Source organism: Opisthocomus hoazin, chromosome 2 (assembly GCF_030867145.1).
Source record: "Opisthocomus hoazin isolate bOpiHoa1 chromosome 2, bOpiHoa1.hap1, whole genome shotgun sequence".
Lineage (NCBI taxonomy): Eukaryota > Metazoa > Chordata > Aves > Opisthocomiformes > Opisthocomidae > Opisthocomus > Opisthocomus hoazin.
In genome coordinates, this window is record NC_134415.1 from 54918839 (window position 1) to 54943747 (window position 24909).

Sequence of the window (24909 nt, forward strand, 5' to 3'; positions counted from 1 at the left end):
CAACAGGTATTCTTACAACTTTCCTCCTCCAAGGTTTCCTGTTCAATTAACCCTTCTAACATTTGTTGGATGAAAGCTACCCAAATTCCAGGTACTCACCTGTAACCTGGCAGTCTACAGGAGCAGGAGCACAGGCCAGAGCTGTGTGAAACTCAAAAAATGTATCATGGATGTTCAGCACACTGTTTATCTCTTCACGCACAAACTTCAGCTCTCCAGGATACGAATCGTTACAAATGAAAGTCACCGTGAACGTGTCTGATGTTCCTGCAAAACAAACACTTCTCTGCTGCCGGTTCACTCGAGAATATTTGAATTTAAGTTCAAGCTAACACTTGACTTCAAAATTTTCTAACAGTTTCTTACTGCTAATTGCTTCAAGGAAAGCACTACCTTAGTGTTTACAGTTTAACTGTAAATACACAAGCCCTGTTTAAAGACCTGTGGCTAGCAGCCACAACTGTCTCTCCAAATGGGAGACCAGAATGCCTTGACATATTTCAAGAGCATAATTACCTCCACTGAACTGTGCTTCCTAGGTCTTTGACATGATATATTTGAAGAAACAGAAAACCCACAAAACATCAAGCAAGCTGTACCAGCAACCACTAAATTACATCACACACAAAGTTTTGGGTTTGTGGGGTTTTTTTGTTTGTAAGAAGTTCAGTGTAATGACTGCAGAACAAATAATACTGATGCTATTTAAGTAGTGTATGTTAAGTTCTGTTTAGTCGTCCCTTCCACACCCCACAAGAAATCGTAGAATTCTGGGGGCAGAGTAGTATTTGTCATCAGTGTATCAAAATGACAGAGGCTCTCAAAGCAAAACACATGAGAGCTCAATCATATTAGGTATGAAAGCATCATGACTGGGAAAATATCTGAGATATCAACATAGCAATTTGTACAGAGAATGACCATTCAGGGGCATTTGAGGCTCCTGAATCCAAAATCCTATTTTCCTAAAAACCTTTTGTTGCTGAGGTGCTGTATGCCTTTCTATGGAAACTCAGTTTCAGTACAATTGGGCAGCATGTAAAATTCAAAAGTTATATACACATTTTTCATTAGTCTTACCTGCAAAACGGACTGAAATTCATGAATTAGGTGTACATGAGGTACTAGAGCACTTCTTCAAGAAACTGTTTAAGAGAGTATAAGCTTACTCAAAAATGACCTTTCAGATATTAAACAACTTGAGACCATTATTCATGAAACTGAATTTTAAAGCAATGACTTCACTTAGAAAAGATACAGAGTTAGGTTTGCTTGTTTTCCCAATTTGACAATCCATTTCTCCAAGCAAGGAGCACTAATCTTCTCAGTAAGGAAGAAAAAAAAAAAATCTTGTACTATATTTGGTTTGTCTCCAGGAGTTCTGAAATACACACGTATTACTGAAAACTGAGCCATTACCATTCTGTGTGATTTTAATTTCTTCCCAAAATTTTCACATGGACTAGCTTGTTTAAGTGACGAACACCAAGGCCAGCCCAGCAGGTTTTAGTACATGAACAAAGGCAGGAATGAAGACCGCTCACAGGCAGTTTGTATAAGACCAGCATCCGTCTCCACTGCATATTTCCTGAACTCACCTGACTGCACACGAAGAGGACCTCTGTAGGTAAGAGTTAGAAACCCTTCACCAGACAGATACAAAGTCTTGTCCAATTCCACCAGCCTCACTGATGTCAGGTCTTCTGCTTCACATCCAGCAGCTGTCTTGCCATTGATTTCACCACAATTTGGCATGGGTCCACAAATGTTTAACTAGAAGTTTTGAAGATATGTGGGTGCACACAGTATTAACTGCATCAGAAAAATTAGGTCCCAATAGCCGTTTCTACATCAGAAGAACTCACTTGTCAACAACCATTTCAAACAGCATGAGAAGTCTGTCATTTCTCAACTGCAAGATCACCAACTATAATAATGGAACAATATCCTCAATCTTCAGCTTACAGGGTCCACAAATTCTCCCCACTAGAAGTACAGGATGCGGTTTAGCAAGTTTATTCTTAGACTTAAAAACACTATGGTAGTATCCGTGGACAGCCTAGGACTACTGATACATGCAGATCGCATTAAGCATGCTGATAGGGACAGATTGAATCCCTTTCTAGCCTTCCACTGTCCATTTCTTCGGCACCAGCAGATAAACTGGTATTACACAACAGAGTCCATAACTGGAAAGGCATGCATAGCCTCAAAAGCGTGGCTACCTTATGTTTGGCAAGAAACAGAAGTTTGACGCTTTGAATACCATCCGATATGAATCAAATTATCTTCCAATCCTCCCCTCAAGCACACTACTTTCCTACCAACTCAAATTTCAGGAGAACTGAGTCAAAGCTTCACTTGCTCACTAAGCGAGACTGGAAAAATGCAACAACAGCATCCATAAGCAACAGATTGCACAGTCAGAATCCTTACCAAAAACTTCTTCCCAATGCCAGTAGCCATATAGCCTTTTTCAGAAGCTAATGGCTGCAGATTGAACAGAAAGCCAGTGTTTGGATCTCGCACAGAGCAGGACTGAAAAAAAACCAATTACAACAGCATTATTTTCTCCTTCCGCATTTCTTCTGTTTATGTTTTACCTCTAACTTGTTTAAGGAGCCAAAGTAGTGATTTACACATATTCCTAGCCTGTGTACCGATCAGCAACTTAATTTGGACAACCCAAATACAGCTCTGGCAGTAGCAACACTTCATTCAATTCTTTTACACAGTTGTCCATTGACATCAGCCACATACCAACATATCAGAGTGGAATTTAACAGATGACATCTCTCAGGTTAGCTAAGAGCAATAAAGTTTTAACTGAGGGTTGTTTTCACACTAGTGTGTTCATGTTACAACCTGTAAAATAGAAGCAACTATTTCACTCAGTGAAATCATCACCCCAATTGATGATTTGTACACAAACAAGGACAACATATATCCTTACATATAAACTAAGTTTTACTAGCAACCTTATAAAGGATTTCATTTCCACAGCAAGTAAGTTGTTCTTGAGAGAACACCTGAATAATTTGGTCAGAAGGTCTGCATTTCAGGAACACTTCAAGAAAGTAATAAGATAGCACAAGACTCCATCATGATCAGCTTCAGACTTCACTGTAGTTAGTTCTCTCCAAGAGTCATTTAAACACAGCAATCAGGGGTGTTAGAAAAAAAACAGTATGTTGAGACTATGAATACAATTCCCATCCCCTTTCTCACCTGAGAAGCATCTTTTGTTTCCTTGATTGGACAAGCAGCCTCAGTTTCCCATAAGAACGTGGCCACACATTCCTGAATAGCTATAAACCGAGGGCTGCTACTCTGGAAACACGTTGCAGAGAGAAGATCAGAATAAGTGTAACAGCCAACACCTTCTCATGTTTGAGATTCCACTTTATGAGAAACAGTCAGGTTCTTCTAAAAGACTTCACTACAAATGCACACAATTCCCACCCCGCTTCCCTCTCCCGTATTTATTTTAAATGTCACCGCTGAGAAGCTAAACATTTAGCATGTGTCCGGGTTTTGGCTGGAATAGAGTTATTTTCCTTCCAGAAGCTGCTGTGTTTTGGATTTAGTATGAGAAGAATGTTGATAATACACTGATGTTTTTAGTTGTTGCTAAGAAATCAAGGACTTTTTCCAGTCCCCCATGTTCACCTGATGAGCAGGTGTGCAGGAGCTGGGAGGGAGCACAGTCAGTCAGCTAGCACAAGCTCGCCAATGGAAATATTCCATACCACACACGTCATGCTCAGTTTATAAATGGGGGTTGGCTGGAGGGCAGGAGCCAACTTCCATGAGTTTGAATTTTTTTGTGAGTTCCACGAAATGTGCAAGTTCCGTATTCTGCGATCGCTTAGGGATTGGCTGTGCAATCGATCACTGGGTGGTGAGAAATACTGCATTTTATATAGGTTGTTTGGTATATTCTTTATTATTGTTATTGTTATTAATATTTCCTTTGTTGTCTTACTAAGCTGTCTTTATCTCAACCCACGAGTTTTACTTTTTCCCCTATTCTCCTCCCATGCCACTGGGGTAGCAGAGGGAGAGTGAATGAGCAGTTGCATGGTCCTAGTTCCTGGTTGCCAGGTTAAACCACAACGGCATGTCGTTAAGCTTTCGCAAAGAACTGAATCTGACATCCAAATACTCAGATTACAGTACTCTGTCTAGACATGCATAACCAGACCTTGCCTCAGTCTAAGCTTTGAAGAGTTTTGGGGCACAGCCCACTACAAAAAAAAAAGTAAAAATCTAGCCACACAAAACTCTGTTGGCTGAGATGACAAGGTAACAGGAGTATTAGTTATAGACGTCTCATTTCACTGTTTTCAGGCAAAAGCAAAGCAGTTCATAACTGCTCCAAGACATCGAATTTCAGCATACCTTTTGGGCTGAGTATCATGTGAGTGAGCAGAGTAAGACCTGCAGACTCATAAAAGAGCAAGAACAAGTCTAGGCAAGCTTTAGTGTAATGCTCCCCTCAATCTAAACTTCAGTACTTGGAGTTGTATCAGCAAAAGCCCTATAGATTCAAGAACTCTTCTAGAAAAAACAAGCTTCAGAGGATGCAGAACCTAAGCCTGAAGATGTACTTTATTATATTCTTCCTCTTAAGAAAGTCTACAATATTTGCATGTATAACATCTATCTTAAGTCCTCATGTATTTTTCATGCTAATTAGACTAGACTGAAATATCACTGTCCACTGAGGCTGTTAGTTTTTAACTAGTTCTTGCTTATGACAAAATACTCAGTCTGAGACACACACTTCTCTAGCATCTAAGCCAGCTTTGCTTTTACCTCTCTATTTTAAGTCCTCAACAAGCTTCCCTTGTCATGAGTCTCCTATACACTATACATCTTCACGTAACTTCGTATTATATGATGGAAAACCTACTACGATGAAGAAACAACTGAAACATCATTTGTCCTTACAAGAGTGCCCCTGGAACAGATGAAGTGGATGGTGGTGGTATAAGTAGTTTTCTTTCCATCAGCATCAACGCACACAGAGCCATTTGCATAGGTTAGAAAAATGTGTCCAGGTCTTTCAACTACTAGTTCTTTACTGGCAACACCAAGATTACTAATAGAGGTGACTTCAGAGTAAGAAACCTAGAAATAAAGAAAAGCATGTCAGTAATTCTAAACTCAATTGAGGCGTTCTAGACACAATCAAAAAGAAGAAAATACCTACCACAAACTCGTATGCAAAAGGCTATCTTGAGAGTTCTGAAGATAACAAAGGTGTAGCGGTCCCTCTACACTTCTCCTCTGCTCTGTACTTAAGTTTCACATATGTAGCAGACAAGGTCCACAAGCAGGCGGAGTGTGTTTTTTTGTTGTTTTTATTTCTAGTACAGTAAGGTACCCGTAGTGCCTCACAACAGCCATCCTCATCTCACCAGCTACACAGCCTACGAATTTAGGGAGGCCTATGCCTCATGCGCAGCAAGTAGGATTTAATTTGTACAGCTATTTAAAACACAGTATGTGGAAGCCTCCAGGCATTCTTAGAACTGACCTTAGGGATCTGTCATGCTTAGCAAAGCCTAAAAAGCATTAGCAAGAAACTGAGCATTAGAACAACAGTAGATGCTACTACCAAGGTCTAAATTAACCTTCAGATAGCTAGTGTTTCCTATTTTTAGAAAACTGTTTTAAGTTAGCAACAAAAAGAAGAATACACCTCCAAAGCAGCCATCTACAAAGACTACTGCCTTTTTTTTTTAAACAACTCTGCATTCAGGTTGACCCATTGTGCTCACTTTTACTCCAGTGTCTTCAGCACTGAAATAACGAGGCCCTAATGCATCTCCACATGTAAAGTAAGTAGTCTTACACAACAAGGACTAATGCAAACACAGGGAACTACTAATATTTAGCTCAAGTGCCATGATGGTGATGTACAGATTCAGTCATTCAGACATCCTCTTCAACAGGATGGAGGGAAGGTGTTCTCCATTTTACAGAAGGAATCAGGACAGGCTGGTGAGCCTCTAGTTCAGCTTTCCCTACAGCTTTCAGTTGCACTGAAGCCAGGCCTTGGGCAAAGCATCCATCCAGCCCGTCAGCACAAACAGTCCCGTCACAAATTGTTACACTTCAGGGACATATAGAAGTAGAAACCCATAACCACCTTTTTTTTTTTTTTTTTTGCTTGGCAACTTCTGCCTTATTTACCCCTCAAAGCCAGAAAGAGCTCAGAGGGGGGTGACAAAAAAATCTTTGAACACACTTCTTCCGCAGATCAATCTAAAACTAGCCAGAAGCAAGACACAATGCCCAGGAAAGCAAACTGCTCCTAAAGCAATGCTGGCAGTCCCTCACACAGCAGCAGTTTACACAGAAGAGATACAGTTTATCTGCCTCTGCAACACAGGACAAAGAACCACACGCATCAAACACGACACTGGTACACCTGTAAAAATTAAAGCTTTGGTCTTTGAAGAGGTGGACAGGAGGTATACTATTCTGCAGTGATTATGCCAACATTACAGATACACACCATACCACTGTATTTTGCACAAAGAAGCCAGAATTCATGTGCCTATCTTGCATACCCCTTAATCTCACTCGGCAAACCAGCTCTGAGCTGGCATGAAAAGGCTACTCACATGATCATGCCGATACTCCATCTGACAGACAGATGCGCGCCGGTCGCATCCTGGGACAGCAATTAGAGGTCGACAGACATTTATGTAGTACTTCTTGCGCTCACTGGGTCTTGAATTATCCATGGCGTACCAGTTTTCACCTCTCTTCTCAGATTTTGCTAAGCTAAGCAAGAAGAGAAAGTTCTACGCTAAGAACACACATTCTTCATAGACTCTCTCCAGCTTTCTCTGCCAGTCTCAAGAAACAGAGCAATCGAAACGCATTTCAGAGTAACTTTTCCCCCTCATTATTAAGTGTTACAATGAAAAAGAGTACTCCTAGAAAGCAGAGCACAGCTGACAAAGTAGTAAGTTTTTATTAAGCAAAACCAACCCAAAAAGTCAACTTACATCTTAGGAGGCAAGTCAATATACTAGAGGGAAAGATTGTCACAACAGATGAAGCTTCTGGTGTTGCCTACAAATGAAGCCAACTTCAGCCAGTGCTAACCTATCAGCCAGAACACTAAACTAGAACAGCCAAGTTATATTGCATATGTTACTTTCCTACCTTGACAAGTCATATTGGTCCATGCTGTTGGGATCTGTCACAACACATTCCAGCGGCATTTCAGGACAGGCATGTTCAGTGTACCACCTGAAGTTGTACGTGTAGTTATCTTCTATCTAAAACCCAGCAGAACAGGTCAGTGAGGCTTTCCACACAGAATACTTTGTGACTCACAGCTACTCCTTTGTATGTTGAGCTTGTTATTTCCCCTTGGCTTTGGGATATAGCTCCTCAGCCTGATTTGTGTAGGTCTATTTTATTATAGATCTTGTCATTTCCTGTGTCACCAAAAATACTCTTTCCAAAAAGAACAAAAATAGAGCAACTAGAGCAATGTAACTGCTGTGTGCTGTGTTACAGGACACTCAGTCCTACCACTTGCTACTTCTCAGCCAGTTTGGGTTTTTTTCAGCTAGAAATACAAGATGATCAAAAGCACCAGTGATTACATGGCCCAGAGACTAGAGAAGAGTGAAGTAAGAACCCAGATCCAGGTGAATAGCTTACTGTTCAGTGGCCAAGACAAGCTTTATGGCTGCAACAAGAGGCAGATATACCAAGAGATATAACTATTTCTCTTAGTCTGCTTTATAGATACTGCGTATTTCCATCCGTAAATCTCTGCTTGCACTAGCCTAGCAGCAAATCTTGTCAGGATTTTGGGAAGGAGATCCTTCCCTTCTTCATACAGAACTTCTTACCTGATATTCAGGCTGACCTATTCCAGCCTGATGGTCACACAGGAAAGTTATAAGTGTAGATCGCTGTGTCTTCTTCTCATCATTGTATGCTGTACCATTTTTGTAGGTCAACTGAATCAGACCATCATAATACGAAAGTCTGGAACTGGGCAGTCCAAGACTCCAAGTCTGATCCTTACTAGAAAAGAAAAAGCAGGCTTTGAGACTGAACAGAATGCAAAATTCTCTCTAAGAATTACAAGTGCTTACAAGTAATAAGCACACAGGTAAATTTATAGAAGAAACCATAATAAGACAAAAGAATTAAATAAGGTTGACTAGACATAAAGTGAGCTAGGATGAACAGAATGCTGCCAAAAGCAAACTTAAAACATGACCAGGTGTCCTTCTTTGGAAAGGAAAGGAAGTTGTACCTTGCTTAAATAACTAGAAAACTTTAACGCTCTCTTCACTGGAAGAGTGATAGAAATATCATGTTCCCATTCTCCAGAGCAGAATTCAAAGTGCAGACTCCCTAATGCTGAGCTCAAACTGATTCCATGCAAATACACGTGGACAGTGAAGACTAGCACTGCACAACAGCAGGTCTTTTCACTCGGGGAAGAAACCTGCCTTCACATGCTCTTAGCTCAGGACCAGCTTTGGTTCAGGAGCGTTTCTTTACTTTGACTTAACACTGGCTCTATCAGAACTAGCCTGACTGCCTTCCCCCAAAGAAGGTTTTTAGCGTCTCCAGTGAACTCTCCTTGGAGAGTAACTCAGAGCCAGTTCAAGTACAGCTGCATGTGTTTGCACCATACCACACCTCTGGCAACAGGCTGACCTGGAACCCGAAAGTGTACAGATGCCATCTCAGACATAGCTTGCAGAAGATAACAGCAATGATGCTGTCAGAGTAGGAGTACACACTGTGACTGTGCTTGCGCAACACTTCGTGATGGAAATACAATGCAACACCCAAGCTCTGGGCTCCACCTCTGCACAAGGCAGCCACTAGTCATCTCATCTGCAGCGGTGCTTCTTTAGGCCAGATCTTGAAATCCAGCTGACCCTGAATCAAAACTGTGGGTTGGCTTAATACAGCTGCAGCAGTTAATCTACAGCTTATAGTCCCTATGGAAAACATAAGGTAGAGCAATGGACACACTCATTCCATCTCAAAAGCTAGCTGTAAGCAAGGTTTCGTATGTGTGCACTTTGCTTGAAACAGCTGGCAGCATGACTACTGCACTACCAAATACTGTTTTACATGCAAATTACTTGAATGTATTACAGGCAGCATTATTAATTATTTTACATGGAAGTTGTTCACTGTTACACACAGACAAACACATCATGCAACAAGAGATCTTCTATTACAGACCACAGAACTGCAGTTACTCACCTTCGTGTTACTTGGCATGCTGCTGATTTTGTGTGACACAATTCATCTGGCACACTGCCACAGATGTTTATGTAAAACAAGTATTCAGTCGTATTAACTATATACTGCCCGTTTTTCTTGGTCAGAGGTGACAAATCAAAAGAGAAACCTAATCGGGAAGGAAAAAACTTTATCAGTTTAATTTTTAACTGCCATCTCTCACAGATTTTGATTCTACCAGTCTCACAGCTACTTCACCTTCCTTCCAATAGTCTCCTTCCTTGTAATTACTGTTCCAGAAACAATGTAGACCTACTAAACACATGTTTTCTTATACAGAGATATCTACTACAGTAAAAGACACATTACACCTATTTTCCTCCACACACACTAGGGGAATATTCAGCTCCTGCTGTTCTAATCTTCTACAGCCACGTGCTTAAAACTGCTGAGCTCTGATGCTGTGGGTGCTTAGACTTAGTCTGAACTCGCTTTGTTCTTGTGCATCAAGAGGACTCAGTGTTGTGACAGAAGTTCTATCCCTCATGGCCTTTCAATCTGCTGAACATAAATACATACCTGCCTGAGGATCAGAGACTTGACAGTTATCTCCTTCAGTTTTAGACAGGACACACGCAGCGGCAGTATACCACTCAAATGCATATGAACATACACCCTCAGACATCAAGATCGGAGCACTTTCTAGATCACCTGGTATCACAAGAACAATGTGTTACACATACAGACAGTCAGGCTGCCAAAATGAACTAGGAATTTAAGCCCAGGAACACTAACTCCTCCCCAACAGCAGACCAAGATTAACTGTTAACGTATCTCTCCTCTGAAAATAAGGACTAAATAGAACCAAAAATTCCTTGCACAAATTCTTTGCATACTGCTCCCCAGAACAGAATTCTGGCCCAGAAACAAAGATGCACTGCTCAGTCTGTTCCTGAGTACTATCACGCTCTTCAAAAAAAATTTGCTTTGATACACAAACCTGGTGTCTTGCTACAAAGCAACAGCTTTACTAGGAAGTAGTGCATAACCTCACCCTAGCAGCCAGCACACTTGGAGGGTTCAGCTTCCTTAGGCTGAGGCAGAGGAATACAGGTTTTCTATTTCTTTGGGAGATAGTTAAACTAGTGTGCTATTACAGGGAGACGAACAACATGCACAACTTCTGCAAATGCTTCTGCTTTTCACAACCTGCGAGCAGTTTAGACACAAAACTTACTTATTGGGAAAGGTTAAAGTATCTGATCTCAGTTCAGAACCAGTCTTTCCCATCAAGACAATCTAGGGATAGAAAGTGTTTTTTATAGCTTCCAGGTATTTGTGGAGCTTTAAGCACTTAAACATGCTTCCGTCACGTTTGGGAGAATCTTAGTTCAAGAGACTTACTCCAAAGTCTTGAAAGAGTACTTGTATAAAAGGTAAACAGAGCTAAATACCTGCAATTACACCGTTATCCTCCTAGTAAACAAACTACGATGCTTCAGCTTTTGTATAGAAGCAAATAAAAGACTAAATATAGCACATGCTAATATTTAGCACTCATGTTTGGGCATATTAAATGACCTCCAGTTTTTAACTGGATCATAGAACAGGGCACGGATATTCTCACCTGGTCTGCACACCAGAGTGATGACAGTTTTGATTTTTTTGTTGACACCACAGCTGTCTCCATTTGAATAGGTAAGCTGAATATTTTCTCCAACCTTTTTCGGAGAAGATACAAATGTTCCAAGATTCTTACTGTTGTTTTGTTTATCTGTAAAGACAGTAAATACATCACTTTTGTTTCCCTGGAAAGAAGTGAAGTTTACACTATTCAGATAACATTAACTAGCCAAATGGAAAGTCTTGAGAAAGCTATAACTTGGAGTTTCTTTTTACCTCATTAAAACCACCTACAAAGCCTGGAGTTCTTTAGTTAGAAAAGGCTACTTGCATCATTTCTTCTAGGGTCTTTGGGAGCACAAGAGAAACATGCTCCTAACTTCTGTTTCCTCAAATAACTGAAGGCACTCAGGCCAGCCAACTCCATTTGCAGAGGAAGCGCCAAGCCTTCAGAGCCTTAAAAACAAAACAAAACAAAACCCCCACCAAACAACCAAACACACAGAGACAAAAAAGACTCACCTACAGAGCAAACAGCAGCAGCATCTGGACAGCTGGAAGCTCCTCCTCTCTTCCACACTTTATGGCAGACATTGATGTAATAATGCTTCCTCTCTACCTCCGAAAAGCTACTGTCCACAGCTTCCCAGTTTTGGGCTAACTCTGAAATAGAGGAGGTCATTAAGAAAGACTCATGTGGCTTAATTGATCTAGCCTCTCCATGCCAAAATGCCTTTTATCACAAAAAAGGACCAATGTTTAAAATTAATTACAATTACAGCAACCAAGGCAGTCATGGATACAGCTACTTTATCATAAAGCACTCACTCCTTTTTGGATGAGGGAAGTGAACACAAGTACCCCAGAAATTCATTAACAAAAGCAAAGTACCCTAGAAATTCTTTAACAAAAGCTGATTAATGTTCAGCCAAAGAATTGCACTAGAGATGGCACGTAAACTCCAGACAAAAGTAACTGAAAGCTAGTTTTCGTTGCCATACCTGAACTGCGGATCAGAGGTGACAAATCATAGTGCTTTCTCTTATCAGCAACTCTGCAAAGGAGATCTTCTTTCTCTTTAACACAGGCATATTTTGTATCCCAAGTAAAAAAATAGGTGCAGTCTACTTCACCAGTAAACACTGGAGTTCCTCTACCATCGTTACCTTAACATTGAAGATGGACAAACAGATGTCAGGTTTCCAGTGGGAGAAGAGGAGAAAAGCAAGGAGTCTTGAGGACTAGCAATAAGCAAGGAAGATAAAAATCCTTTTGCTGCACAGGACTTACTTTTGTAGTTTGTTGGGGATTTTTTTTTTTGGTTGGGGTTTGTTGTGGGTTTTTTGTTTTTTGGTTTTTTTTTTTTGTTTGTGTTTTTTGGTTTTGGTTGGTTTTTTTTTACACTGTTGACTAACAAATGATCTTCAGTGTAAATTTAGAATATCAGTGCTACTACACAGCACAAAACAATCCTGCCAGCCATAGAAATTAGTGCTTATGCTAACAATATTTACTGCTTGTGTTAGCTGTGGCTCAAAGCATGCATTCCTTTGAACATAAGGTCTACTCGCAAGCTCAGAAGTCAAACCCTGAGCACAGTCATCACAGCTTGTTAAACTCACCTGCTGTTTCATTGCACTCAAAGTTTATGACAGTCATTCTCTGAAAGCCAGAACTACATGCATCCCCATTCGGATAAATTAAAGTGAGATCCCCATCAGAGTACCTGAGTAAGAAGTCAGTTTTAGATAGAAACATGGGATCAGATACAGTCACACGGTGTTCTTCACATAACAGAGGCCACACCTTGTTTATTTATTGTCTCACTCAGAGAAAAAGCAATGCTTGTTCAACATTTAATACCGACACTTCTACTGCAACAAAAGCTTGCATCCACCAATTTTTTTTGGTTACTTTTCATGAATTTGTACAGAGTTTAAAGAATGCTCTAAAGCTATTCTAGCTGTGGTGGAATATCTGTTCCCATTAGTTTATTGCATGGCTATTTTTGCAGGTGGAGGAAGTCATACTTCCTGGAAGATCACTCCGACAAGTCTGTCACATGCTTACAGACAGAATGGAACATCACCTGTATGTGAATAATCTCTGCTTTGCAATCTTGTGCAAACTATTGTCCCATTTGGGAATCCTGAAGTTCTTAAAAAAACACAAAAGCTAACCAAAAAAACAAACCCACAAAATCCTGAACCTCAGTAGTCTTGGATACGATTAACGCATGTTCTTGCAAAGAAAGCAGAGATGCCCTCTTGTTTAGGACAGCTTCTAAAATATTCAATGCTGATGACACTTTACATGAAAAACTCAAGGAGGGCAAGAGGCAGCACAGCACAACTGACAATTCTGACTAAGTCAGTGAGTGTCTTCCCTGCCTAGGCAATGGCCTCTGCCAATCTCATCTGCTCCTTCATTCGCTAATGCTATCCTGGCATACTGTTACAAGTTTTTCTATAAAAAACTCAGCAAAAATACCTCTATTTTGTATCAAATATTGCTTACATAACAAATAAGGGCATCAAAGTATGAAAAAAAGATCAGACTAGTTAGCAGGCCTAAAAAGCCATTACACACCTTAGGGTTTGGTTCTCAAATCTTCCTGCCACTTTTTGCTGGTTATTCAAAGGTTTTACTTGGCAAGATGAAACGTATCCTGTGGTGTCCATGCAGTTACCTGCAGTGGTTTTCCCACATATATTCAAGTAATAGTAATACTCCTCTTTGTCATCTTTGGCTAAATATGGCGTGACATAATCTGTAGAATAACAAAAGGAAAAGTGTTCCAACACACAGCAGAACAGATGTAAAAACCTAAATATCTAGCGTGGACATTTTCCCTGTCTCCAAACACGGAACTGGAAAACTGACTAGTAATAACACAAAACCAAAAGAAAAATAGTGAACTTACCTGCAAATTGAGTAAGTGGTCTTAAATCAATGGAGATATCATGTTGCTCACTAGTCAGAAGACAGTTCTTACTCTCCAGGTAATCCCTGTGACAGGCATACTCAGTAACCCACTCAATCTCATACCGGCAATTTGTTTTTGCTGTGAGTTTGGGACCTGCACTCTGATACAGAAGTGAACAGAATTTAAATTACAAGTAGAGACTTATCTGAAATTTAATCTTTAAAGCAACAGTATCACATTCCTTTACGGTCAGTAATGACTAACTTCACCTGTAAATTACTTAAGAGGTGCAAATACTGTCTCTGGCCCCTGAGAAACAGGTATGAGAGGAATTAAAACAGCTCTTATTAATGACATGGCAAACTATTAGAAGTCTAAACAGGGGTAAAGTATCAGGCATTAGTAGAAGGACAGCAAAAGCAACCGTACTTTAAAAAGCACTTTTCCTTAATGCGTTGGCAAAAGCAGAGATATGTGAGCCCAAATTGCTAAGCACAGCTTGGACTGTGTTTGCCTCAGAGGAGTCCTCAAAGAGCAGGGCACAGATCAAGTGTTCTCTGAAGGCAAAGCAGCCTCTTAGACACTTTTTCAACTTTGACTACCTCAGTCCAAATTAAGACCGAGAGACATTTGAGAATTCTTTAGCCAATACTTCCGTCAGATGTTTTTTCTCTAATAATCTGAAATATTTTTGCACCTCTGGGAGAAGGGGTGGTCTTGGTTTTCCTCACTTTAAATGAAACATTTAGAAATTCACTTTGCTTTGTATATCTGTGTTTCTGCCATCCACCAAAACAACAGGCAGATATACAGGTAAGTATCAGACAAGTTACAGGCACAAGTAACATTAGTAGTACTACTCATACTGCAAGTATGCATAGCTGCAGTGATGTATTACAAAGTGTCAGTAGAGAAAGGCCTATGGTTTGTTTCTGCAGCAATGAGCATGAAGTATGGTACCCATCTAGGTCAGACGAGGGACAAAACATCAAACCAGAAGTTAGCCATATAAGTTCCTCCTTCACTAACCTGCAACCAAAAGCATCACAATATGAAATGGCAGAGCATTAGCAATAGCCACTCTAGCCCAGTTCAGGGAGAGTGGGCTGTTGATATGACCTAGCATCACAAAGTGATTATCATACTGAACTGAAGCTAGGCTAAAACTGCATCCTGCAAAGACTGAGTTGCTGATTAACTCTAAAGATTTTACTCTAAGTTAAAAGGAGTTCAGGAGCCTGCTTAGTAAGTGACAGACTTTTGCCATGCAGTAACACTTGCTAGCTACTTTTTTCCTGAGGGAGATCAGATTAATAAAGAAACGAGTTACAGACGCCACCTATAAGCATGCACAGCCTGATGATGGAAGAGCACACATTAGCAAGCAAAGATCTATGCCAAGGATTAACACTGTACTAACTCCATCCTATTCTCAGAGGAAAGCTTTGTACCTTGAAAAAGACAACCAAATTCACCAAGACAAGAAAGAACACACCCCTGGGGAAATTTTATTAAAGTACTTGTTTATTTCTTAAGTTCTAGAAGACTTTTGGAAGAGTACATTTAGGGTCTCAACTCCTCACAGCAGCAAACCAGAAGAATTTCTGTTCTCTTCAGCCCTGAATAAAAGTGAAAGATAATGGACACAAAAGTTAAAGACCAACCACTTAACACAAACTAAAATAAGCAAAATTACCTCTTCTCCCCTCTTTGAAGGACAAACAAAAGTGATTGTCACTGCTGGGTTATGACCTAGGCAGAAGTCTGGCTTTTCTTCATCACTATATATTCTCTCATAACTCAGTATCAGCCTAGAAACAGAAAATGGCAAACCAAAAATACAATTAAGACACTGTGCACCATATAGAAGACGGACATCCTTGAAAGAACATTCACTCTTTTGCTAGATACCCAGGCAGAATACACCAAAGTAGCCCTGCTCCTGAAAGCGACTGCTCTGGAGGTCTATTTCTTTAATCTTACAGTTAACCAAAATAAAGGTTAAGACTGTGCCAGCAAAATTACTTAACAGCATCGTCTTGCACCCCAGTTAAGACTATGCTCAATGCCTTGTAACCCATATTGTAGCAAGAACTTGGCTGACAGTCACAAGAACACTCTAGAGCTTTACTCTCAAACTGCTGCAGAGCACATGTGATAAACACTCTTGCAACTTTTGGAAGTAATAACCGCTCATGTTTTACCACATTCCTACACTTTACCACCTCTGTATGTATAATCTCCTTCCATTCTGCCTCTAGAATTAAGAGCAAGATGAACTCATTAGCAAATTGACAGGAGCAATGCAACTGGCACAGACCAGACAAGGCAGGAGTAGGAGAATGAAACTCGGTTACTATCCGACAGGAAAAGACAAATGGCAAGATGACTTGGATGAGAGAACAAGCTCCACACAACGTCCCAACTGAGCACTGCTGTATTATGCAGTCTAACAGGTAGAAGACAACAGCTCACAGAAGGGCGACAGTCTGCCTCCAGGTTAGCCACGCCTCTAACTGACCTCTCTATACCTTAGGACACACATACACAATCATCTCATTCCCTTCTCAGGTCATTCACCCCAGTCTGATTGAGCACATACAATGAATTTTCCTCAAGCAATGAAGAACTCTTCAATCCTACCAGGGATAAGATAAAGCTTTCTTGTCAATAACTTTATATTATAGAGTACTAGTTGCACTTTAATATGAGAACAAGCTTGTGCTTCCTCAGATGGAAGCTTCTGCCTTGGTACAGAACACCTCAGCCACTTGAGGGAAAAGCCCTGACAGGAAGGACTAACAATTTCACTTGTAAACCAAAAGAAAACCTACAACCCTGTCAACAAAATAACCCTGTTATTAACCTGGTTTATTCTGCTTGTTTTCTTCAGCTTGCATCAGAGATAAAAAGAATACTGTAGAAGTCAACAGGGAACTACTGACCCTACAGACAAGGTAAGCAGGCTCAAAGAGCTGAAGCTCAGAAAGAACAGCACGTTAAGCAAGTCCCCTGAGTCACATTGGTTTGTTTGGGTTGGTTTTGTCTTTTGTTTTCATGGTTTTAGGGAGGTTTCATTTTGGTTTGTTTTGTTGTTTTGTTTCTTTCAAGCTACACTTCCAGCACAAAAGGCAGCAACCAGAGACAGCATGAAGGAAACAGTTTCTCCGAGTTCCAGCTCTGCCAACACCAGGAACAAGAAGCCTTGCATTGCTTACTTATCTCGTCTATGAAGAACTCTTTAATACAAAAATACAGAAAGGCAACACCTGGCCCTATTCTCAACTTCTGAAGTACTCCTGGGCAGTAGAGTTCAGCAAATACAGTGAGTAAACCCACTGAAAGACAAGGGCGTTTACCCTGTGGATGCCCAGTCAGTATGTAGATGAGGTCAAATCTCACTCTTCTGCTTGCTGGCAGAGAGCAGATATCATCCCTCACTTCCAAGAGTTTTGCAACTCTGTAAAAAGGAGTCTCTCACAATGAAGAAGAAAATATGATCTGTTATGGTAGTACAACAGGATGCCTAAAAAAGACTCTGCCCTGCCAGTATTTGGAGAATTTTTTTCTGACGATGCTTCAGAATTGAAGTGGTATTGATGATAAGTTTTAGAAGACTCATCTGTTACCAAGACTGCTTTTTCCAGCCCAGACAACTGAGAAATGTTCACAGTAGTATCACCACAAAAATTACATACCTGTCTTTGCCATGAAGTTTCAGCTGTTCCTGTGGAAGGCCAACATCATACACTTGACCTTCATGTAACAAGCAAGCAGCACTGCCAGCTGGGCAGTTTCTGGTCTCTCCACTTGAACTTCCTGTCACAGAATACAGAAAATAGAATGGAAGAGTCAGTTTCTAAGCCCTGCTCTCCCTGAAGTATCTTGCCATTTTATCTGTGGGCTTGCTCACCATTCACTATTTTACCCCTTTCTAAAAATACCTTTAAAACGGATTACATTAAAATGTGAAACTGGCAATACAAAACCTGAAGTGCTTGTGATATACAGGGGGAAGTTCATACTGCCCTGTTTTTGGACAACAATTCATTCTTCCGCCAAAGTAGCCGCAGCTAGTTTCCAGTTGCTAGTACAGCTGCTGGATGCATATGGCTTTAAGAACTTCTAGAAGTGTGCCAAGTATTTATTTTTCTTTTTCCCACAACACCAAAATGATACCAAGTAATGGGTAACCCCTTTTTTCCCCCTCCTTTGTTTCTTATAAACCATCTTATTCAAAGCCGTCAACAAAAAGCTTCAGACTAATGCAACTTCTAAAAGAATAGACCTGCCACTAAAACTAGAAGTATTAAATCCTTAATGGGGGCATAAAACATGTATTTAACCTCAGTGTAAAAAACACACTGGAAGTACACAGCTAAACTAGCCCTTTCAGCAAGTTTCAAATGAGTGATTTTGCTGGTTTAATTCCTTACATATATAGCTCCCAACTGACATGAAAGTGCTCGCTATGCACCATTACCTACTCAAGCACCTGAGCGCTATTCTAGATGCATCTCAGGACATTCACTTGAAACTGGAGCCCAGAGTAATAGAGTGCATGAAGTGCTATGAGCCATCTTGGTCCCGTCTGGCAGCAAACAAAAGCAGCTACAAGACAAGGTGAGCTCTTCCACTCAGTCCTGCTTAAGTCAACTTTTCTAACAGCACTTGCTCATCCAAACAGGGCGTATCTTTGAACACCTCAATAGCTGGAGACGAAGACCTGCCTTCACAGAAAGTAGCCTTCAAATGATGCAAAGCAGCTTGAAACAACAACGCAAGTCCTAAAATACTGATCTTTGGTCATAGGACAACCCCAATTGAGGCACTGGAAAAGAACCACACCACTAGAAATTCAAACACCAACAGGTGACAGGTGTTCACACCTAAGTCCCTGCAGATGTTTATGAACAAGGAATCATCATCAGAATCATCCACCAAGTAGTGTCCTGAAACTTGGATGAGAGGATTCAAGTCATGTTTCTTCAAATCTTCATCAAACACATAGCAAGGGACCTAGAACAACAACAAAACATTACATGCCATCCATGCTAGACAAGTAAGGAGAAGTTATGAACAGGCATATATCGAGCCAAGTTAATACATGGAAAAGATTTTTACTCTGGAAGCTCAAATACTTACAGCTAGACTTGAAGCTAGATATACTGACTAAAATGAGGCATCCAAAACTAGACTGTTCCGCTCTAGCTTTTAGAAGAGTTTTACTATACAAAACCACCCAGATCACAAAAAATGTTGAAGAGTTATTTAAAATTCTCAGCTCCACCAACTTTCAACAGATGCTTTATGTGTCTATGAAAATGTTAGGTCTATGGAGGTGGTTGGGATTTGTTTGGGGCTGCCAGATGTGTGAAGAGTAACTTCTGCATGGCTAGCACATAGATTACCTCTTTCACAGGTTTAAACAAGTCTTTCTTGCAAGCCACAAAGGTCCTCCATTCAAAATAGTGCACACACTCTGTTGCTGTTACAAATTCAGGGGTACCCTGTTTAAAGGAGAAAAAATAATTCTTTGAAAACCAGACTTCAGTTTTATTTCACATCCGTAGACAGCAAGAAGTTCTTTCAAGAGATTAAGAAAAACAGAACACAGCATGTCACAGAGCAATGGCATACAGTTTCTTAATAGCACTTGTTAACAGCAAGTTTGTTATTTAACAGCTTTGTTAGTAAACTCAGGAAGATGCAGGGTGCCAAATCCTTCTCGGTTTACATACGCACCAATTCTCAAGTTAACACGCACCAGTCCTAACATGCAGTAATTGTACTGTATCTTTTAGAATTGCTCACTATGCCAATTGATATTGGCAGAAGCACCAGTCACATCTAGTTACTAGAAAGCGAAATACAAATACAAATGTATATAAACAGATGAACAGCAAGGCAATGCATGGTCTAGCAGTTCCATGTCTTCTGTCCTACAAAGATGACTGATCAGCAATCTCTTCTGCTACACAGAAAGAACACCTCTGATCTCAGCTACTTATTTTATAGGCTCATGTTATACACATTTGCACCTATTTCAAGATGGGGGTTCTACCTCAGTTCAGGGCTGGATGCTCAACTGCATGTCTCTACTTCAAGAAAAATAACCATCACATTTTTTGATTCTCCCTCCACCACCTCAGCTAGAAGCACTCAGCATTTTTAAGCTGATTCCCTCCATTTCTAACCCCTCCATAAAATTGTTGCAAACAAGTTGTTCCAGATACTAGCACAAAATCTTTTTACTAGGTCACATGAAGAACGGGTGTTACAACTATGCTAACTAGAAGTTTGAAGATTGTTATGATCTGGTGTTACAGCTGGAGCTTAGCAATAATTTTTAGTTTAATTTAGAGACACATCTACTGAAACAGAACAGGAAGCATTTAAGTCCCTCTGCTGCACTGACACTTCGTTTGAATTGGCTAGATTTCCAAGAGGGGGTGTGCAACAGCATCATCAGCACCAACAGCAGCACTACTAATTCCTTGTCTCCAATACACAAATATGTAAACTGATATCTTCTGTCTGTACAGAAGATCAAGCTGTGGTATCAGTTAAGTGTGTGGAAGGCATAACTCCAAAAGCATGTGAACTGCATACACACATGCCCCTAGGAACTTTTCAGGAATTTCCATTCACACTTTAAGCAGATTTTCATGAAAAACTACTCCCCCAGAAGCCCTGCTGGACACGTGAGCACTGCTAGTTCAACTATGTGCAGACAAAACCTAACACTTACTGTTGTCAGCTACACTGGCCCACAACAGAGGTCAGTCATTTTCTTCAATGCTGTTCTATTAAACAGACATGCTAGGTCCACAGCTTGGGCACAGCCAGCATTTAAACAATAGCTCTCATTGTTCCAGCACCCTGTACACTGTTGACTCATTGCTCCATACTACGCTATTAAAATACTCCAGTGCAATCCCCATAAAAACATTAAAGACCCAGAAGAGCCCATGACCAAAGCTAAGCTGCAGATCTGCAATTATTTTCTACCAGGACTGAATTTTGAAAGCCACAGTAGATCATGAGCTTCATTTGGTACTAAAACATAACTGGCACTTCCTTAAGCTATGAAGCTCAGTAAGTAGTACATCCACGAGTACAGCAAGTCTCCTTAAAAAGCAAGTTAGAAGTACATGCCATTTCTATTGAAGACAAGAACATGTGATTTAGACTTACCAGTGTTTTCCCACATAGGAAGTTAAAGTTGCTTTGAATTTGGTGCCAACTGCCTTGCTGCAAGCAGTTCTGTGTAGTGTTGAGTTCCAGAAGAGTTTTAGAAACTGTTTGTAAGCCTACATCACCTAGGGGTTAAAAAAAAAGAAAAGAAAAGGAGGGGTTATCACAATACAGCACCTTCACTGAAGCTCACCAGACAGGCTCTAATTTCAAGCACTGAGCAGCACAAGACATACCGGTCCACTTGAAGACAGTCTTTGAACAGAGTACAACCGAAGACCTTCCTTGAGGTTCTTGCAATTTGGAAGACTAAATTGAAGGTAAGATAGTCTTTGATATCTCTAATCACACTTCCACTTCCTCAAAGGTTTTTAGCAAACACTCAGAATGTTAAGAAGCCCAACAGCAGGTGCCACTACAAACTAGTCACTGCCTCAGGAACAAGGGTCTCCACTAGAAAACCGTAACCAAATACTTTCAAGTACCACAATTCTCTCCCTTCTCCCACCAGCTTCTTTTTATCAGCTTTTTAGCCTTTATGTCATTTATACAAATAACATCAGCACAATATGATGGAATGGTTTGGCCTGAAAGGGACCTTTAAAGGCTATCTAGTCCAATCGCCCTGCAATGAGCAGGGACATCTTCCACTACATCACGTTGCTCAGAGCCCCGTCCAACCTGACCTTGAATGTTTCCAGGGATGGGGCATCTACCACCTCTCTGGGCAACCTGTGCCAGTCACTCACCACACTTACTTTCTTCCTTTTATCTAATCTAAATCTATCCTCCTTTAGTTCAAACCTTTACCCCTTGTCCTATCGCTACAGGCCCTACAGGTCTCTCTCACCACCTTTCTCGTAGGCCCCCTTCACGTACTGGAAGGCTGCTGTAAGGTCTCTCTGGAGCCTTCTCTTCTCCAGGCTGAACAGCCCCAACTCTCTCAGCCTGTCCTCATAGCAGAGGTGCTCCAGCCCTCTGATCACTTTTGTGGCCCTCCTCTGGACCCGCTCCAACAGGTCCATGTCTTTCCTGTGCTGAGAGCTCCAAAGCTGGACACAGTACTCCGGGTGAGGTCTCACCAAAGCAGAGGGACAGAATCACCTCCCTCGACCTGCTGGCTGCTCTTCTCTTGATGCAGCCCAGGATATGGCTGGTCTTCTGGGCTGCGAGCGCACATTGCCGGCTCTACATACATCTTAATCTTAAGCCTACTTAATGAAGAACCCATTGGTGCCTGGGCACAGCCACTGTACCGGCGCTGCCTCCAGACAAACCCAACACAGATCCACTGTCTCAGTACATGTTCCCCTGCATGTCCCATCTCCTTCAGCACAGCTTGCATGCTTGTATGAAGGCTGTGGTAGTGCTGCATCACCGTGCATCCCTCTCCTCCCCAGCACCTGACACGAAGAGGAAAGGTGCAGCACATTTCAAGTCATGACAAGCACCAGCTCAGGCCACCGAAATGTTCCTGCTCAAACCTATTTTGGTTAGCATTAAGCACCAAGCCCTTTTAGCTCTAGCATGCTAACTCCACCCTGTCCATTTTTGATAGGTAGGTTTTAATTCTGTGAAGAGTTTGGGTTGAACTATAGAGAATGCTATAAAATTCGAGTATTGACTGGCTTCCCACTTTCCATTTTTGTTGTGTCTACACTAGTCAAAAGCAAGTCAAACTTGTAATCACTGCAGACAGCAGCTTTGCACCTTAGGCCAGATGTTGCTTCATCTTAAAAACACACTCACTGGAACTTTGCCCAGCCTGTTATCTTTTCACTCCAGACAAGCAAAACTACACTTTACCCAAGCAATATAGTCTTGAGAGCAAAAGAAGTAAGCGAACTAGGCAGGAAGAAGGCACAAGAACCTCAGAAATAAAGTCAAGGCAACATTCTGCAGAAACACCATCGCAGGCACCCGTACTCAAGGCTATTACCAGCTGCCAATGTTTCTCCTAGTGATGGCCACTGTTTGGCATCTTGACAAAAAGTTCCCCAGCACTGTTTTTCAATCCAGTCCTGCAAAAGAACTGGGAAGTGATCCACTTGTGACTGCTTGATCACCAGTTGCATTGAACTGTAGCAGAAAGAGACTACAGCCACCAAACTTGCAGGTAAAGCTGAAACAGTGGCAGTCAGAACGGAAACATGGCATCCCCTCAGCAGCTCAGGGCTCTTTTATTCATGCTGCATATGCTTCCACTAACTGCTTTACAGGAAGGCACGTTCAGATGCTCATACCTAAGCAGCCATTCACAGTACCCTCTGTATAACCAGGGTGACAAGTATTACAGATCATTGAATAATCCTCTGCTTTCTCCAGGGAAGGTAAGAGTGGAGACGTGTTAACCCAGAACAGCAGCGCAGACTAAACCTGTACATGCTTGCATGTGCACAGGCTGAGAACCTGCCACAGTGGAGCACGTTACCACTACTGCAGTTTAGTGCCACCTTCCAAGCACCTGGACGCTGTCAGTGGTTCATGCCTTTTATATTTCCTGGCACTTTTGTTATCAAAAGGCTGTCCTCAGGTTTTAAGACTTACAGCTCTGATGCTGACAAAGGTGCTGTGCAGCCCTTTTAAACCTAAGAGCTACATGCTGCTCTAAGAGCAAGATTTCTACTGATAAGTAGAAATCATCACTGCTCAGATGCTGGCTAAGTGTCCTCTTCCCTTGATTAGCAGAAGGAAGCCAATACAACTTTCTAGTCAAGAGAGCTGTGCATAGTAACAATACGTACACACGATTAAAAACTCTCTGGTTACAAACATACAGTTTCAAGCCACAACTTCGCAGAGAACTTATGACAGCACCGAGGACTTACCTCAATGCTCTGTAAGCATGAGTTTTCTCTCAACTCTGAGCACACACTACATTGCTCTAAAGGCCTTGTGAGCTGACTACTTCCCTCAGTAAAATCAAGCTAAGCCAGTACACCCTGTTTACAATAGGGCAATATGCATGCTCTCCTCTCCCCCTGCATGCTTAAAACTAGTTTGGGAACTTGCTAATAGTTTTAGCAAGAATCTCTTTGGTGTCACATGACTCCTCCCATCGCTGCTCACAGAGCAAGCAGTCTCATGAACCACCCTCTCACCCCATCTGCTCCTCATGAGCTTCCTTCCAGAGCACCAGTTCTACAACCATCCCTTCCATAACATCAAGCTCTCTTCAATGATCACTCATGTTTCTTCATGACTTTAAAGATGCATTCCTTCCACAAAGTAACACACTAAAATCGGCTAGCACAGCTCACAAAAATTAGCACCAGATACTTCATATTATGCAGTTGTACTAAATCAGTATCAAAGGCGCTGTCCACAAAACCTTTTGACTTTTGAAGTCCACATTGACTTCTTCATCTGTTCAGCTGTTTGGAAGGAGAAAGGCAATCACGGAAGACATCCAATCAGTTGTCCAGAAGAAGAGGGCATTCAGATGGCAGCTATCATTTCATGTCCACTCCTTCTATGCAGCTGGACAAAGCGCACATTTCACCACTCAGGTTAACAAACAGTTACGGTAATATTTCCACTTATAATTTTAGTAATAGTCCAGCTAAATGGCACACAAGTCACTAGGTGTCACACTAAGTTAAATAAGTACCACGCCACTTCCATCCTCAGTGACGTTCAAGAAATGAGCATTTGCCTACACTATGAAAACTTCTAAGGTTAATCAATGAAGCTGAAGAGCTTTGCCTGGGAGAGGCCTTTGGGGTCTCCAGACCAACACTGGTACATCACACTGAACACACAATTAATGTTAGCCACAAGGCTTCCCTTGGATACAGACTAATCAGTCACTGAGCATACGGCCTTACCCCTATCAAAGCTGGGATTCACAAACAGAACTGTAACTGTTACCCCTTGCATAGCTGGTATTCAAAAGCAAAACTACTGTATGCAGT

General features: G+C 41.3%; 1 protein-coding gene across 1 annotated transcript in view; it reads right to left on the bottom strand.

The window, feature by feature from the left end:
• The window catches only part of IGF2R (insulin like growth factor 2 receptor), a 60304-nt gene that overhangs the window by 25498 nt on the left and 9897 nt on the right, over positions 1-24909 (bottom strand). The window contains exons 3-23 of the mRNA XM_075413715.1: positions 20996-21120; positions 19210-19308; positions 18688-18817; positions 17497-17617; positions 15495-15609; positions 13796-13958; positions 13462-13642; positions 12495-12598; positions 11874-12038; positions 11395-11535; positions 10877-11023; positions 9829-9960; positions 9271-9418; positions 7887-8064; positions 7186-7301; positions 6636-6798; positions 4954-5133; positions 3229-3330; positions 2437-2538; positions 1599-1773; positions 100-267 (exon numbers count right to left, since the gene is read on the bottom strand). Of these exons, the coding sequence (XP_075269830.1) occupies positions 100-267; positions 1599-1773; positions 2437-2538; positions 3229-3330; positions 4954-5133; positions 6636-6798; positions 7186-7301; positions 7887-8064; positions 9271-9418; positions 9829-9960; positions 10877-11023; positions 11395-11535; positions 11874-12038; positions 12495-12598; positions 13462-13642; positions 13796-13958; positions 15495-15609; positions 17497-17617; positions 18688-18817; positions 19210-19308; positions 20996-21120 (2955 nt within the window). The remainder of the gene's footprint in view (positions 1-99; positions 268-1598; positions 1774-2436; positions 2539-3228; positions 3331-4953; positions 5134-6635; positions 6799-7185; positions 7302-7886; positions 8065-9270; positions 9419-9828; positions 9961-10876; positions 11024-11394; positions 11536-11873; positions 12039-12494; positions 12599-13461; positions 13643-13795; positions 13959-15494; positions 15610-17496; positions 17618-18687; positions 18818-19209; positions 19309-20995; positions 21121-24909) is intronic.